Here is a 17,745-nt window from a genome sequence, read left to right as displayed (position 1 = left end):
GGAGCAAGTGGGAAGACCTGTTGGAAGAAGTGGGATATTAGGAGGACTTTGAACGTGGGGATACGGGGCGGGGGGGGGGGGGGTCCGATGGAGGGAGGGAGGGTGTTCCAAGCCGGTGGGAACAGTAAGAGAAAGGGGACAAAGGAGGGAGAATCTAGAGCGAGGTACAGCTTCAAAGGTGGGTTTGGGAGGAGAGAATCGATCAGTCAATCAATCAATTGATCGATGGTGTCCATTAAGTGCTACTGTGCTCAGAACACTTTACAAAGCGCTTGGGAGAGTACAATATAACTGAATCGGTAGACACGTTCCCTGCCCACAGGGAGCTTACGATCTAGAGGGGGAGACAGACAATGCCAATAAATTATTTATCCCCTCATAGTTTATAATAATAATAATAATGTTGGTATTCGTTAAGCGCTTACTATGTGCCGAGCACCGTTCTAAGTGCTGGGAGAGAAACAGGTCAACTCTCGCATGCTACACCTGAGCGCTGAAGTCTTCACGCACCCCAGAGACTTTGGTTCACCCTTGGTAGACTCTTTAACTCTCCGTCCCTGGGATCTATTTGTCTCACACCCAGGACTAAGGTCCTTGAGGAGAGGGATCGTGTCTTCAAACTCTGAAGTGCTCACCCAAATGCCCAATATTGTATAATCCTGAGAAGCAGCAGTTTGTGTAATAATGTAATGATAATAATAATGTTGGCATTTGTTAAGCGCTTACTACGTGCAGAGCACGGTTCTAAGCGCTGGGGTAGGTGCAGGGTAATCGGGTGGTCCCACGTGAGGCTCACAGTTAACCCCCATTTTCCAGATGAGGTAACTGAGGCACAGAGAAGCGAAGCGACTCGCCCACAGTCACACAGCTGCCGAGTGGCGGAGCCGGCATTCGAACCCATGACCTCTGACTCCCAAGCCCGGGCTCTTTCCACCGAGCCACGCTGCTTCTCTATTGGTATTTGTTAAGCGCTTACTATGTGCAGAGCACTGGTCTAAGCGCTGAGGGAGATACAGGGTCATCAGGTGGTCCCAGGCGGGGCTCACGGTCTTAAGCCCCATTTTACAGATGAGGGAACTGAGGCACAGAGAAGTTTGAGAAGCACTACGGCGCAGTGGCTAGAGCACGGGCCTGGGAGTCGGAAGGTCATGGGTTCTAATCCCAGATCTGCCACTGATATGTCGTGTGACCTTGGGCAAATCACTTCACTTCTCTGAGCTTCGGTTACCTCATCTGTAAAATGGGGATTGAGACCGTGAGCCCCGTGGGGGAGAGGGAATATGTCCCCCCGATTTGCTCGTATCCGCCCAGCGCCTAGTAGAGTGCCTTGCACATATTTAGTGCTTAAGAAATACCGTCGCTATTATTATTAATAAAAACAATAATAACTGTGGTATTAATTAAGCATAAGGGCCAAGTACCGAGCACCGGGGTAGATACAAGATAACGAAGCCCCAAATGACGCTCACAGTCTAAGTGAGAGGGAGAACAGGTACAATAATGTTGGTATTTGGTAAGCGCTTACTACGTGCAGAGCACCGCGCTAAGCGCTGGGGTAGATACAGGGTCATCGGGTCGTCCCACGCGAGGCTCCCAGTTAATCCCCATTTTACAGATGAGGTAACTGAGGCCCAGAGAAGCGAAGTGACTCGCCCACAGTCCCACGGCTGACAAGTGGCAGAGCCGGGAGTCGAACCCATGACCTCGGAATCCGAAGCCCGGTCTCTGTCCACCGAGCCACGCTGCTCCTCATTTTGAAAATGAAGGAACTGAAGCACGGAGAAGTTAAGTGACTTATCCAAGGTCACACGGTAGGTAAGTGGCAGAGCTGGAATTAGAATCCGGGTCCTCTGACCCGTAGGCCTTCAATCTTCTCCCTAGGCCATGCTGCTTCCCCACGGTAGGAGTTCAATAAATGCTGTTGGTCAGCTGACTCCTTAAAGAAGGTTGGCCACAATATTAGATTTGCGTCTGAATTTTTCAAATATTTTCTCGGGGCTCAATTTTTACCCGATGAGACAGACGAACATAAAACATTCAGCTCAACTGCTCAGGCTGGAGAGAAACACAGAGAAGGAATCTCACTCAGGAAAACGAAAACGAGAGACGACCGCAGAACCGGTGCGGCCTGATGGAAAGGGGATGGGAATCGTGGGATTTGGGTTTGAATCCCAGTTCGTCCTGTTCTCTTCTGCGTGATCTCAGGCAATTAATTTCTCTGCGCCTCAGTTTCCTCATACGTAAAGTGGGGATTAAATGGCTTTTCTCCCTCTTATTTTGATGGTGGAATAGGGACTGTGTCCACTCTGACTGCACAGTGCTTGGCACATAATATGCATTTACCAAACGCTGCGATTATTACGATCGTGGAGGGCCCTCACTGCCGTCTCCAATCTAATAATAATAATGTCGGCATTTGTCAAGCGCTTACTACGTGCGGAGCACCGTCCTAAGCGCTGGGGGAGATACGGGGTCATGGGGTCGTCCCACGGGAGGCTCCCGGTTAATCCCCATTTTACAGACGAGGTCGCTGAGGCCCAGAGAAGCGAAGTGACTCGCCCACGGTCACGCGGCTGACGAGTGGCAGAGCCGGGAGTCGAACCCGTGACCCCTGACTCCGAAGCCCGGGCCCTTCCCACCGCGCCACGCTGCTTCTCTGGAAATCTCTCCCTTCCACCCTCCACTGCCGCCGACGTAGGAAGAGGTGCGTTACGGTTCACAGCCCCGGAGAGGGTGCGAATTCCCCTCTGATCTTCACGACCTCCGACGCCTCCCTACGCAATGAGCGGGAGACCGTCGACACTGGAGCCCGAAAGAGCCCGGCCCTGAACTAAGCACGGGGGTGGAGCCAAACAAATCAGGTTGGAAACGGTCCCTGTCCCACCCGGGGCTCCCAGTCTCGATCCCCGTTCTACCGATGAGGTGAGCGAAGGCCCAGAGAAGCCAAGCGACTTGTCCGAGGTCACCCGGCAGGCAAGTGGCAGAGCCGGGATTAGAACCCGCGGCCTTCTGCGCTCTATCCACCGCACCACGCCGCTCCTCACGCTGGAGACGCACGGTCAGACGCGCCGTACGCAGGTGCCGCGACCTCGTGGGGTTCCGCCGGGCAGGGCCGGTTCAACGTAACCAGATGAAAGTTGGCACCTGGCCGACCGGAGTCCCAGCCACGGGTCGGCTCTTTCCAGAGCAGCCAGAGAGCTAAGGCCGGAGGGGAAGCGGCGTGGCTCGGCGGAAAGAGCCCGGGCTTCGGAGTCAGAGGTCATGGGTTCGACGCCCGGCTCTGCCACTCCTCAGCCGCGTGACCGTGGGCGCGTCACTTAACTTCTCTGGGCCTCAGTGACCTCGTCCGTAAAATGGGGATTAACTGTGGGTCTCACGTGGGACAACCCGATGACCCCGTATCTACCCCAGCGCTTAGAACGGTGCTCTGCACGTAGTAAGCGCTTGACAGACACCAACATTATCATTATTAGGGTCGGCCCCCACCGGAAACCCCGAAGCCGACCGGGGGGGGGGGGGGGGTGGCGGGCCTCTGTTTCACTCTCCTGCCTTCCATTTTGATTTCGGAGATCCAGCTGCCCCGACGAAGGTGGAAGAGGAGTTGTGGGAACCCCCAAAATAGCTGGCCAACACCGACGGCGGGGACCCCGGAGCTCCTGGCACCCTCCTGCTGGCCCCGAGCTCCGGTTACTTGGCAACGTGCCGCACCTCTGCCGACCCACTCCCTACCCCTGAAAGGATACGTCCGGCAGAGGGAGGAGCAGCGCGGCTTAGCGGAAAGAGCCCGGATTGAAGAATCGGAGGAGGAGGTGGGTTCTAATTCCAGCTCTGTGACCTCGGGCAAGCCGCTTAACTTCTCTGTGCCTCGGTTTCCTCAACTGTAAAATGGGGAGGAAGACTGGGAGCCCACACGGGACGATCTTTAATCTACCCCGGTGCTTAGAACAGTGCTTGGAGCATAGTAAGCGCTTAACAAATACGGGTCTTCTTCTTATCATTAGGGAAGAGACGGCAAGTGGGACAGCGCAGACGATTCCGACGCATTCCTTCCCGAAGGTTCAAAATCCCAGCTGGACCAAGGGACATTAGGCGATTCCATCACTAGTATTTTCATAGATATTCATATTCTCTCTCTCTTTCTCTCCCCCATCCACACCATCCCGCCACATCTCAACTAGTCTGGAGGCAGAGGGGCATTTCCTAAATTCCGGCTGTCAGACTTCGACTGGGGCGTAAGCTCATCGTGAAGGACAATTTGGGGTCAGAGGGGTCTAAGCCTCTACGTGCGCTCTAACCCCACATGCGAAGGGTCGGGTCTCTGACGAACCCAGTCGGGGGAGACTCGGGCGCAATAAGTTTCACTCTAGGAAAGCTCAAGCAGGACACGTTCAGATTCGAAGCCACACATCTTCCGTCCGTGGAAACGTATCGAGACCTAAAGAAATCTCGGCGTTAGACAATCTGCTCCCTTCCCAGGAAGCGGGAAAACGGAAACCCTGGTGTGTGAGCTTGACGGTTCTGGGAAGGAGATCCTCGGAACTGAAATGCCGGAATTTCTATCCCAGCCCGCGGCTTGGTCTCTTCCTCAGGGAGGAAGGGGCAAGGAAGGGTTAGGGAGAGGCTGTCCGACACCTTTGGATTCGTACCCCATCGACCGCACCAGGATCTCTTTTCCAGCACCGCATGCTTTCTCCAGCCGTAACTTTCGGCTTCTATCCTTTCCCACCCTGTTCCTGTCTTAGTGTTCCCCATCCCCTTCAAGCATCCCACAGTCCAGACACCTGGCGAGACAGGTGCGGGAGGACTCCCGGGGCCCCTCCGAGCGAGGAGACTCGGCGGTGGAGGAGGGAGGAAAATTAATTAGCTCTCAAGCACGCACAACGCGACGTCTCTCGCGGAGCTCTGGGCCGACACGCCCCGGGTCGCCACCGAGGCTCTCGGGAGCAGAAAGAGAAAGTTCCTCTAACTCGCGGAGGGTTCGGCTCCGCGCCTCTCCTGTCACCTCATCAACGGGGGGGGGGGCGATGGGGGAGGGAAGGGAGAGAGGCAGGAGGGTGAGGAGGGGGGAGGAAGTCCTCAGTGGGGGGATGAATTGGTCCCTGGGACCTCTGGATCACGGACAAGCCGAGAGCAGGGACGAGGGAGAGAGCAAAGGGCTGGGTTCAACCACCGGGGAAATCGGGGGCGGGCGGCAACAGAGGCGAGCCAAAGAGACGGCCAGCGTGGGTCGTCAGCCCCGAGAAAGGCTCCTGCTCTGCCGAGACTGTCGTATAAACTTATTTCGACGCGGGTCTTTCCCAGCGGATTTCACGTCCCCCGATGGCAGGGATTAGTGCCTACCCTCTCTGGGGTATCGTCCTATGTGCTCAGCACATCTCTCCGCAAACGCAAATACCAGAAAATACTACCGACCGAGCGATTCACCGATCCGAGTCGCCGCCTCGAATTCTTGGAGGCTGACAGAGCCGGGATCTCGTTTCCAGGCAGGGACTGTGTGCCTTTCCCCTCCCTGTCCCCTTTCTTCTGATTTGGGAGGATAAATCTAAGAATCCACAAGACTACAGGAATCGAAAACGATAACCAGCCCCAGAGAAAGATTCTCCGTGACCTTAGTCGGTGGTGATTTGGGCCCAACCCCGCCAACGCACGTGGTTCCCGTCGGCGCGACGGCACCTCCCCATCCGACCGCTGGATTTCCCTCTACGAGCCGGTGGCCCGTGCTGAGCTCGCTACGCGAGGGTGAAACCACAGCGCTAAAACCACCGACTCCCAGCTCCGCGGGGCCGGCGGCGCTGGGGATGGGAAAACCATTCTCGGATCGCCAGACCCGGCGGCCGTCCGGACGCGGGGGGGGCCCCGGGGGCAGGAGAGGGGGTGACAGGTGCGGAGACCTGGTCTCAACCGCCCCTTCGGGCCCCCGGCACCGGTTCCCGCCAGGGGAGGCCCGAAGAGGCGGAGACACGAGACAGTAAATAATGACGCCGGTATTTCTCGAGCGCCTGCTACGTGCCGAGCACCGTTCTAAGCGCCGGGGGAGACACGGGGTCATCGGGTTGTCCCGCGTGAGGCTCCCGGTCTTCATCCCCATTTTCCAGATGAGGCCCAGAGAAGCGACTTGCCCACGGTCCCGCAGCTGACGAGCGGCAGCGCCGCATTCGGACCCACGACCTCTGGCCCCCAAGGCCGCTGAGCCGCGCTGCCCGCGGAGGCGAACCGGAAAGAGGGAATCCCACGGGGAACTGCACCTTTACATCGCTCACAACACGCTCCCTGCTGCTTGATCGCTAGAGCGCAGTCTGGAGAAAGCACCGGACACTTCTCTCGTTTGCAGGTCACCTCTTTATTCTAGGCAAAGACAGAGACGAAAGGCGTTGAGAATCAGATCCCCACCCAGCCCGCCGGACTCCGGACCTCCAGAGCGCTTTAACCCCCCGGGGACGCCCGCTTCCTCTCGCCGCCCCCTCGCCCCAGACCCGACCCCGGCCTGGACCGTCAGCTGCGGTGCCTGGCAGCTGAATCCCGTTCCCCGGGACCCAGCTCAGTCTTCTCCTCTTGGGAAGATGAGCTCGGCCCGGGCGGGGAGCGTGGCAACCGGCCCTCTCGTACCGTAATGATACCGACGGTATGTGTGAGGCGCTCACTTTGCGCCGAGCGCCGTCCTAAGCGCTGGGGGAATGATAATAATGGTGGCAGGCGTTAAGCGCTCACTAGGCGCAGAGCACTGTTCCGAGCGCTGGAGGAGATACAGGCTCAGCGGGTCGTCCCGCGTGGGGCTCACGGTTAATCCCCATTTTCCAGAGGAGGGAACTGAGGCACAGTGACTCGCCCACAGTCACACAGCCGACAAGTGGCAGAGCCGGGAGTCGAACCCACGACCCCCGACTCCGAAGCCCGGCCTCCTTCCGCCGAGCCACGCCGGGGTAGGTCGGACACGGTCCCTTGTCCCACGCGGGGCTCGTGGTCTTCATCCCCGTTTTACGGCGGAGGCGCTTTCGGGGTGCCGTAGGCCTGAAGCGGCGGATCGTAACGATGTCGGGATTTGTTAAGCGCCTACTACGCGCCGAGCGCTGTTCCAGGCGCCGGGGTAGACACGGGGGAATCGGGTTGGCCCACGTGGGGCTCACGGTCTCAATCCCCGTTTTACGGATGAGGTGACTGAGGCGCCGAGAAGTGAAGCGACTCGCCCACAGTCACCCGGCTGACAAGTGGCCGGGCCGGCATTCGAACCCGTGACTTCTGGGCTCTTTCCACCGAGCCCCACGACTGTCACCTCCCTCCTCCCGCCAACACCTCCACTGCCCCGACTGAGGCCCAGAGAAGCGAAGTGACTTCTTGAGGTCACGCAGCGGACCAGATCCACGCTCTCGCCACTAAGCCACGCCCTTCTCCGATCATCGTCGCGGTATCCGTGAAGCGCTTACTACGTGCCGAGCACTGTTCTAAGCGCCGGGGTAGGGACGCGCCGATCGGGTCGGACACAGTCCCCGTCTCACACGGAGCTCGCAGGCTTCATCCCCATTTTACAACCGAGTTGTCCATTCCCGGCGCTTCGCGCAGTGCTCTGCACATAGTAAGCGCTCAACAAATACTACCGGAGAGGGCCCGGGCTTCGGAGTCAGGGGTCACGGGTTCGACTCCCGGCTCGGCCACTTTTTATTTTTATTATGAATGAACCGAGGAACCGCTGGGGTGCCGCAAGCCAGAAGGAAAAGACGCGGCCACTTGGCCGTCACCCCTCTCCTCCTCCCGACAGCCCCACGCCCCAACTGAGGCCCGGGGAATGATAATCACGTCGGTATCTGTTAAGCGCTTACTACGTGCAGAGCACTGTTCTAAGCGCTGGGGTAGATACAGGGTAATCGGGGCGTCCCACGTGAGGCTCACAGTCTTAATCCCCATTTGACAGACGAGGTAACGGAGGCACAGTGAAGTGACTGGCCCACAGTCACCCAGCTGACAAGCGGCAGAGCCGGGATTCGAACCCATGACCTCCGACTCCCAAGCCCGGGCTCTTTCCACTGAGCCACGCTGCTTGAGTGACCATCTGAGGTCACACAGCAGACCAGGTCCACGCGCTACCCACTAGGCCACGTCCTTCTCTAATAATCATCGTGGTATTTGTTGAGCGCTTACTATGCGCAGGGCACCCTACTGGACGCTGGGGTGGATACAGGTAAATTGGGCGGTTCTCCATCTCAATCCCCATTTCACGGATGGGGAAACTGAGGCTCAGAGAAGTGAAGTGACTAGCCCCAGGTCACACGGCCGACAAGCGGCGGAGCCGGGATTAGAACCCATCACCTCCCGGCTCCCGGGCCCGCGTTCTAACCACTACCCCGTACTCTCCCAAGCGCTCAGTGCCGTACTCCGCAGCGGGGCTCAGCGGGAAGAGCCCGGGCTTGGCGGTCGGAGGTCACGGGTTCGAATCCCCGCCCCGCCGCTCGTCGGCTGCGTGACCGTGGGCGAGGGACTACGCTTCTCCGTGCCTCAGTCACCTCGTCGGTAAAATGGGGATTGGAACCGTGAGCCCCACGTGGGGCAACCTGATCACCTTGTACCCGCCCCCCCCCCACCCAGGGCTTGGAACAGTGCTCTGCACATAGTAGGCGCCTAACAAATGCCCCCGTTATTACTATCGTTACTCTGCCCAGAGGAAGGGCCCAGTAAATACTACGGACTGTTTGAGTCGATCGAGGTGGAGGCAGGTGGAGAGGGAGAGAAGATCACCTCTCGAAAATCACCTCACTGAAGGAAAGGCAGGGGAAATGTGCAGCCCCCCCCCTCCTTCTCTGCTTCTAGGGTTCCCTTTCAGGATGATGTAGAAATGATAATATTTGGGCGAACCGTAGCGCGGCCAATAAGCCTACCTGGCCCGGGACTTCCTCGTGCGAGCGAAAATATTTATACGTGACCGTCCAACGGCCCCGCGTAGTTGAGCGCATTAAAAGGCAACCATCGGCGGTTCCAACCCAAATAATGACAGAGCTGGGCCTTGAGCAGGCTCGGCAAAGGGAGAGATAATAATCTTCGCGCCAAGCACGGACGCATTCGTCAGGGGTCTCATAGGAGCCGGACAGCTGCGGGATATTAGCACTCCCCTGTTAACGAAAGCGCAGAGCGCGTTGGCGCGCGGACGGCTTACGCTCAGAGGTTAGTGGTTGGAGAGAATCCGCCGCAGGGAATACCATCCCGGCTTGATGGAGGCGCGTATGTTTGTGTGTGTCTTGATAGAGATGCGCATATCTGCTACAGAGCTGGGGATCGTGAACATTAATTCTGGCTCTTAGGCACGCGGTATACGCTCACAGCCACGGGCACGCCGTCGTAGGCTATACAACGGACGCAGATATACTAAGAGACGTGCGCTTCGGCCGAATGGACTCCGATATAGCTGGAACACGCACACTCGGAACAGATACTAGAGAGGCAGCGTGGCTCCCGGGAAAGAGCCCGGGCTCGGGAGTCGGAGGTCATGAGTTCGCATCCCGGCTCGGCCACTCGTCAGCCGGGTGACCGTGGGCGGGTCGCTTCACTTCTCCGGGCCTCAGTTCCCTCACCTGGAAAATGGGGATCAAGAGGGTGAGCCCCACGTGGGACAAGCTGCTTACCCCGTATCTCCCCCAGCGTTTAGAACAGTGCTCTGCCCCTAGTAAGTGCTTAATAAATGCCAACGTTAAAGAGATACAGAGAACTGGTTTCCCACGGAAGCTTAGAGGAAAAGTCTCTGAAGAACTAAGACATGCAGGACTGGACTGTGAGTGCCTGGAAAATCACTAAGTCACTAAGCGTTGGGTAGATGTGCGATAAAGAGAAGCAGCGCGGCTCAGTGGAGAGAGCCCGGGCTTGGGAGTCGGAGGTCATGAGTTCGAATCCCGGCTCGGCCACTCGTCAGCCGGGTGACCGTGGGCAAGTCACTGCACTTCTCTGTGCCTCAGTTACCTCGTCTGGAAAATGGGGATTAAGCCTGTGAGCCCGACGTGGGACAACCCGATTCTCCCGGGTCTACCCCAGCGCTTAGAACAGTGCTTGGCACATAGTAAGCACTTAACAAATACCAACATTATTCTTATTCTTATTCTTATTATTATTAACGTTATACTACGAAAAGCAGCATGGCCTGGTGGAGAAAACACGTGACCGACAGTCGGGAAACCTGGGTTCTCATCTCGACCCCGCCACTTGCCCGCTGAACGACCTTGGGCGAATCACTTGACTTCTCCGTGCCTCATTTTCTTCATCTGCAAATACCCACTTTTTTACTGGCATTTAAGCACTCATCATATGCCTGCCGCTGTACTGAGCACTTGGGGTAGACACAAGCTAATCAGGTTGGATGTGGACCACTTCCCATGTGAGGCTTTCGTTCTTAATCTCCGTTTTACAGTTTAGGCAACCAAAGAGTCTGAGACACGGAGAAGTGAAATGATTTTCCATTTAAATACTTATTCTCCCTTCCCTTTAGAATGAATCTCACGAGGAACAGAGAACGGGGCTAACTTGATTATCTTGTATCTATCCCAGCACTCGGTATAGTTCTTGGCAAATAGTAAGGGCTTACCAAACACCACACTCATTATTATCATTATTATTATTATGAGAAGCTCACTTTACCTCATTCTGCCCCACCGATAATCTCTCTCCCACAACCAGCCCTCTGTCTACAGCTCCTTTCCCCTTGAACTCCAACAGCCCTTCCGAAGCCCTCCTGAAATCGGCCAACTAAATAAATACCTATCAATTGAATGGCCCCGGACGAAGCAGACCGTTGCCCTAACGGGGAATAGAAATGGGGAATCTATGTACAGGGAGGAGTAGAAGAAACATTTTTAGAAATTTCACGAAGTGAAACCTCAGATCATGAGAAGCAGCGCGGCCCAGGGAGAAAGAACCCAGGCCTAGGAGTCGGAGGACCCGGATTCTAATCCTGACTCCGCCACGTATCTGCCGCGCGACCTTGGTCAAGTCACTTCACCTCTCCGTGCCTCAGTTTCCCCATCTCTCCTTCCTACCCAGACTGTGAGCCCCTTGGAGGACAGGGACTTTATTCAACCTGATAACCGCATTCTACCCCAGTTCTTAAAACAGTGCTTGGCACCTAATAAGCACTTAACCGATATTATAATCATCGTCGTTATTCATTCATTCATTCAACAGTATCTATTGAGCGCTTACTAGGTACCGACCGCTGTACTAAGCGCTTGGAATGGTTATTATTATTATTTAGCCCCGCTCAGCTGAGAGAAAAACCCCTGGCAATTACAAGTTAGAAAAGGAATAACTGGATTAGAACAGAGGCCTCAGAAAGTCCCAAGACAAAGAGGTGGCTGAGCAGAGCCCGACATTTGACAAACCCTCCTTTCTGTATTTTAGTTGACCACAGTTGTTTGGGCATCCCGCAGCCATCCCTAGAGAAGCAGTGGGGCCTGATGAATGGAGTATGGGCCTGGAAGTGAGAAGGACCTGGGTTCTAATCCCAGCTCTGCCAATGACTTGCCTAAGGTCACAGAGGAGACACTTCACTTCTCTGTGCCTCAGTCACCTCATCTCTAAAATTGGGATTAAGACTGTGAGTCCCACGCGGGGCAGGGACTGTGTCCAACCCAATTTGCTTATATCCACCCCAGCACTTAACCGAGTAAGTGCTTAACCAACACCTCAATTGTCAGTATTATGATTGTTATTATCACCGCCCACTGAAAGTGCGCTGTCACCACCTGATTGTCTGTGATCGTTTTCAAGGGTGTCATTACGCTCTTGCTGCTTGACGGGCACACGCAGAGAGGAAGAAATTGCTTTCCAAGTGGCTGAAGGAGAGAAACCCCAGAGCCAAGAGTCGGAGAAGTGGATGAAAGAGTCCAGGTGTCACAGACGGGCGGAAGGCGGGTACAGGAGCCCAGGAATGAAGGATTCAAGGTAGATGCTCAAAGCTGGCACACCTGGCTCTAGAGCCAGCTCGCTCCTCTTGCCCTGATTTCACGGGACTCGCTATTGACCCCTTTCCCGCATGCTCCCTCTTGCTTGGAACTCCCTCCCCCTCCGGAAATGTCAGGCACAATACTGTCCCCTCCTTCAAAGCCCTAGTAAGGTCACATCTCCTCCAAGAGGCCTTCCCTTTCCCCTGACTCTCTCTCCTTTTTCCTCCCCCTCTCCCTATGCATTTGGATCTTTACCCTTAGGATACCTGGGAAGCCGCGTGGCTTAGTGGAAAGAGCACGGGCTTGGGAGTCAGAGGACACGGGTTCGAACCCCGACTCTGCCACCCGTCTGCTGGGTGACCTCGGGGAAGTCGCTTAACTCCTCTGTGCCTCAGTTACCTCATCTGCAAAATGGGGATGAAAACCGTGAGCCTCACGTGGGACGACCTGATTACCCCGCATCCACCCCAGCGCTTAGAACAGTGCTCGGCCCAGGGTAAGCGCTTAATAAAATACCGTTATTATTTACAACCTGATCACCCTGTATCTATCCCAGCGCTTAGAACAGTGCTCGGCACCTAGTGAGCGCTTAACAAATACCAACATTATTATTATTATTATTCACCCCAGCCACAGCACTTATGTACATAGCCATGATTTATCTGTTGATGTTAAGGCCTGTCTCCCTCTAGGCTGTAAACTCACTCTGGGCAGGGAAGACGCCAACCATTCTACGATACTCTCCCGAGGACGTAGGACAGTGCTCCGCCCACGGTAAGTGCTCAAGAAATACCACCCATTGCTTGATTAGAAAACGAGCTTTCCCTGCTAAAAGTCACTCGCAGCTCAACTACTTCGGGAATTTCACCTCTACGGTTTGATGTCTTGAACCACACAGGTTCAAGTCCAGTTGCTCTGGGTGACTGCCCTAGATCAATAAGTCCTTCCTCACCCTTTCCCCACCTGGACCGAGACTCAGAAATTCACCGTGAATGCACCTTGGATATCTTGAAGGAAATTCTGCCCATAATCTGTATCAGATTTCCAAGGCACAGAAAGAAATGAAGCAGAAGCAGAACATGGGCTAGAACACGGGCCTGGGAGTCGCAAGAATCTGGGTTCTAATCCTCGCTCTGCCACAGGACTGGTGTGTGACCTTGAGAAAGTCACTTCACTTCTCTGGCCTTCAGTTTCCTCATCTGAAAAATAGGGATGAAGAGGGGAAGCCCCATGTGGAACGGGGATCGGGTCCAACCTGATTAACCTGTAGCTACCCCAGCGCTCAGCCTGGCACACAGTAAACACTGAACAAATACCATAATTATAATAATAATTATTATTATTATAGCTAGAGAACTGTTGAATTGAGGAGGAGATTTTAGGAAGGGATGATTCAGAGGTCAATGAGTTGAATGCAGCTCATTCGGAAGGACAGAGCCAGAGGACCTGAGTTCTAATCCCAATCCTCCCCCGTGCCTGCCTGCGTGACTATGGGGTAAGTCATTTAACTTCTCTGTGCCTCAGTTACCTCATCTGCAAAATGGGGATTAAATACCCGTCGTCCCTCCTACATAGATTTCGAGCCTCCTGTGGGACAAGGACGGTGTCCAACCCGATTTTCTTAGAACGGTGCTTGACACGCAGTGAGCGATTAACGGATACCACAGTGAATTAGGGCCGCTTTAAACTTTGGCAATCCGACCCATCACTGCAAGATGCCAAAACAGATTGAAAAGTAAGAAGGGGTATCTCCTCCACCGCTAAAAAATCTTGGGATTTTGGAGCTCTGCAGTCACTCCGAGAAGTGAATGTCAAAATATGAACTTATAAACTTATATGAATTTATAAATATGGATACAATGAACTTATCAATATATTTGAAGAAGTTATAAGTGGAGGGAGGAGTCCCAAGGTCCCCAGGGTATTGAAAAGGAGACGGCCTTAACTTTGCAAATCAATACCACATTGGGAGAAGCAGCATGGCCAAGTGGAAAGAGCCAGCACGTGGAAGACAGAAGGTCTCAGGTTCTAATCCCGCCTTCACCTTTTGTCCGCCGTATGACCTTGGGCAAGTTACTTCACTTCTCTGTGCCTCAGTTACCTCATCCGTAAAATGGGGATTGAGACTGTGAGCCCCATCTGGGTCCGGGACCGTGTCGAACCTAATTTGCTCACGCCCACTCCGGCCCTTAGTACAGTGCTCGGCACACAGCGAGCACTTAAGAAATACCATCATCATTATTATTATTATTATTAGAAGAAAAATCTTCTATTTCAGCAGGCCCCAGCAAAGAGTTAAATCTCAATTTGACTCTCTGCTTTTTTACGGATGTGAGGTTATGTTTTCCAATTACTTTAATAGTGATTAAACAATGGTGGAGCAGCAGTTATCTTTACAACGTCCAGGCTCCTAAAGGAATTCTGTCTTACTCTTCCAAAGGTTCTGGAAAGGTTCCTAATTTATAATATGTAAATCTAAGGGGGGAATGCATCCCCCGGTCCAAACCTTCACAGTGCAACTACATTCTCAAGGAACAAAACGCAGTTGCAGCCGGAGGTTTGCCAGGAGTATGAACAGGACTCTCCTGCTTCCCAGCCCTGCCTCATTAGAGAGGGTTGTGGGGAGGAGTCAGTCAATCGATCAATCCATCAATCAGTGATATTTAATGAGAACTTGTTTAATGAGAGCTTACTCTGTGCAGAATGCTGTCCTAGGTCAGTCAATCGTATCTATTGAGCGCTTACTGTGCGCAGAGAACCGTACTAAGAGCTCGTACGATATAACGATATAACGGACACATTCCCTGCCCTCAACGAGTTTAGAGCCTTACTAAGTACTTGGAGAGTTTCATAGAGGTAACAGATATGATCTCCGTATGTCAGGACCTCACAATCTAGCAGGGGAGACAGACAATAGAGTACATTTGTGTTAGCATTCACCGGTGTGTGCCAAAGTACAAGGGCTGAGTGCGAGAACCCAAGCGCTTGGGTGATGTGGAATTGCTGAAGTGGCAAGAGGGGGGAGATGAGAGATTCATCAGGGAAGGCCTCCTGGAGGAGACGTGATTTCAGAAGACTTGAAGATGGGGAGAGCAGTGATCCGCCAGAGGTAAAGGAAGAGGGCAGAAGGGAGAAGGTGACCAAGGGGTCGGCAGCAAGAGACACGAGAAGCGGGCGCAGTGAATAGATTCGCTTGCGAGGTGGGAAGCGGGCGAGCTGAGGAGTAGCGGGAAAACAGTGAGGATAAGATGAGGAGGGAGAGAGCTGACGGGGAGGAGTTCCTGCTTGAGGCAGGGACGGATGGGCCACCGTCGCCGGTTTTTGAGTAATGGAGAGGCGTGAGTAAAATGTTTTGGAAAAAATGATCCGGGCAGTGAAGTATGAACTGGGGAGGGGAGAGACAGGGGTCAGAGAAGTCTGTGAGGAGGAGAATGCAGTCATCTCCTAACAGTTTTGATGGAGAGGAAGGAGAGGATTCTGGAGATGGTGCGAAGGAAGAACCAGCTGGATTTGGCGACTGAATGCGGGGGTTCAAAGAGGGAGAGCGAAGTCAAGGATGACACCAAGGATGTGGGCTTGGAAGACAGGGAGGATGGTAGTGCTATCAAAAGTGATTGGAAAGCAAAGCGAAGGAGGGGATTTGAGACAGAAGATGAGGAGTTCAGGTGGGGATATGTTGATCTTGAGAAGGGGCAGGGTGACATCCACAGAGGCAGGTGGAAATGGGGCACTGAGGGGAAGTGGAGAGGTTATGGCTGGTGAGGTAGATTTTAGGGTCATCTACCTAGAGAGGGTAGTTTAATCCATGGGCCATTGAACCCCTCAAGGGAGAGAGGGTAGGCTGAGAAGAAAAGGTAACCTAGATCGGTCTTCAGGGAAACCCTCAGTAAGGGAGGGGGAGGCAGAGAAAGAGTTGAACAAAAGAGACTGAAAAGGATTGGCCAGAGAGGTAAGAGGAGAACCGGGAGGGGGTGGCGTCAGAGAAATTATAATATTTGTAAAGTGTTTACTTTACAAAGTGTCGGGTGGTGGGTGGGGGGGTAGATATAAGAAATTCAGGTTGGACAGAGTCCTTATCCCACGCTGGACTCATAGTCCAAGGAGAGGCAGTAGGATTTAACCCCCATTTTACAGATGTGGAAACTGAGGCACAGAGAAGTTAGTGAAATCAAGAGAAACCAAAGTTAGGTAGTGTTTCCAAGTGAAGGGGTTGCAGGGGTGTCTGCTTGTTGGGAGGGGGGGAACCCACAGTTTTGTAGGCAGCCAAGAAGTCGAGGAGGCTTAGGAGGGAGATAGTTATCGCCGAGGCTGGAGAGAGAGCGGTCTCAGTGGAATGTGTGTGGGGGGAAACAGACGGTCAAAAAAGAAGTTGGAGATAAGGAAATGGAGGCCACAGGAATAAACCAACCGCCGGGAAGCCTGGACAGGAACGGGAGGAGGGAGATGGAGTAATAGTTGGATGGGGCAGAGGGGATCCAGAGACCTTTTTAGGATTGGGGAGCTGTGGACATGTTTGAAGTCAGAGGGGAAGGAACCATCGATGAGTGCGTGGTTAAAGACGGCGATCAGGGAAAGAAGAAAACAGATGACGTAGTGTGAGGCTCCTTTATTAAAAAAAATGGTATTCAGTAAGTGTTCATTACATGCCCGGCACTAAAGGTTGGGGTAGATACAAGCTTATCGGGGTCGGACACAGTCCCTATCCCACGTGGGGCTCACCATCTTAATCCCCAATTTACAGATGAGGTAAATGAGGCAGAGAAAAGTCAAGTGACTCACCCGAGGTCCCACAGCGGACGAGCGGTGGAGCCGAGATTAGAATCCAGGTCCTCTGACTGCCAGGCCTGTGCTCTGTCCACTAGGCCAAGGTGCTCCTTCCCGTCTGTATAGCTGTTACCTTCTAGGTTTGTAATATCTAAAATAATAGGACTGGGCAGATGGTTCCTTCAGGTCTGGTTGCTCAATCCAGTTTTGATCGGTTAAATGAGCAAAATTATAGAGCTCGTCTTTTCATAACAGAAGCAGCATGGCTTAGTGGACAGAGCACGGGCTTGAGAGTCAGAAGGACATGGGTTCTAATTCTGGCTCTGTCTCATATCCGCTGTGTGACCTAGGGCAAATCACTTTACTTCTCTGGGCCTCATCTGTAAAAATGGGGATTAATAATAATAATAATAATAATGTTGGTATTTAAGCGCTTACTCTGTGCCGAGCACCGTTCTGAGTGCTGGGGTAGATAACGGGGTAATGGGGTTGTCCCATGTGAGGCTCACAGTCTTAACCCCCATTTTACAGATGAGGTAACTGAGGCACAGAGAAGTGAACTGACTTGCCCACAGTCACACAGCCGCCAAGTGGCAGAGCAGGGATTCAAACCCACGCCCTCCCCGGGCTCTTTCCATTCGGCCATGCCGCTTCTCAAGAATAATTATGGCATCTGTTGAGCGCTTACTCCTTTCTATCTGCATGACTGGCCGGGATTTGAACCCATGACCTCCGACTCCCAAGCCCGGGCTCTTTCCACTGAGCCACGCCGCTTCTCTGAGCCCCCTGTGAGGGAGGGACTGTGACCAACCTGGTTAACTTGCATCTACCCCAGGGCTTAATACAGTACTTGGCACATAGTGAGCGCTCAACAAGTACTATTACGGCTATTATCATTATCATTCCAGTGGCCTAAATTTTTTTTTAAGCAGTCTTTCGTGCTCTCTTTTACAAGCGTGGGATTTTTAACGCTTACCGACTTTACTTTTCTCCTTCACCCTCAAAATTCATCCTCAGAATTCCTCACTGGCTAGCACTGTTTTTAAGGAAACCACTCCCTGAGTTT

At 53.7% G+C, this 17,745-nt stretch overlaps 1 protein-coding gene across 3 annotated transcripts in view; it reads right to left on the bottom strand.

Annotated features, from left to right (window-relative positions):
- BMPER (BMP binding endothelial regulator) overlaps positions 1 to 17,745 on the bottom strand; it is a 235,034-nt gene that overhangs the window by 173,044 nt on the left and 44,245 nt on the right. For all 3 annotated transcript variants that reach the window (XM_039915096.1, XM_029049425.2, XM_039915095.1), the window contains exon 3: positions 6,246 to 6,345. In XM_039915096.1, coding sequence (XP_039771030.1) covers positions 6,246 to 6,345 — 100 coding nt within the window. The remainder of the gene's footprint in view (positions 1 to 6,245; positions 6,346 to 17,745) is intronic.

This window comes from Ornithorhynchus anatinus, chromosome 21 (genome assembly GCF_004115215.2).
Source record: "Ornithorhynchus anatinus isolate Pmale09 chromosome 21, mOrnAna1.pri.v4, whole genome shotgun sequence".
Classification (NCBI taxonomy): domain Eukaryota; kingdom Metazoa; phylum Chordata; class Mammalia; order Monotremata; family Ornithorhynchidae; genus Ornithorhynchus; species Ornithorhynchus anatinus.
Note: the sequence above shows the minus strand (reverse complement) of the source record. Positions and strands in the feature narration are given on the sequence as shown.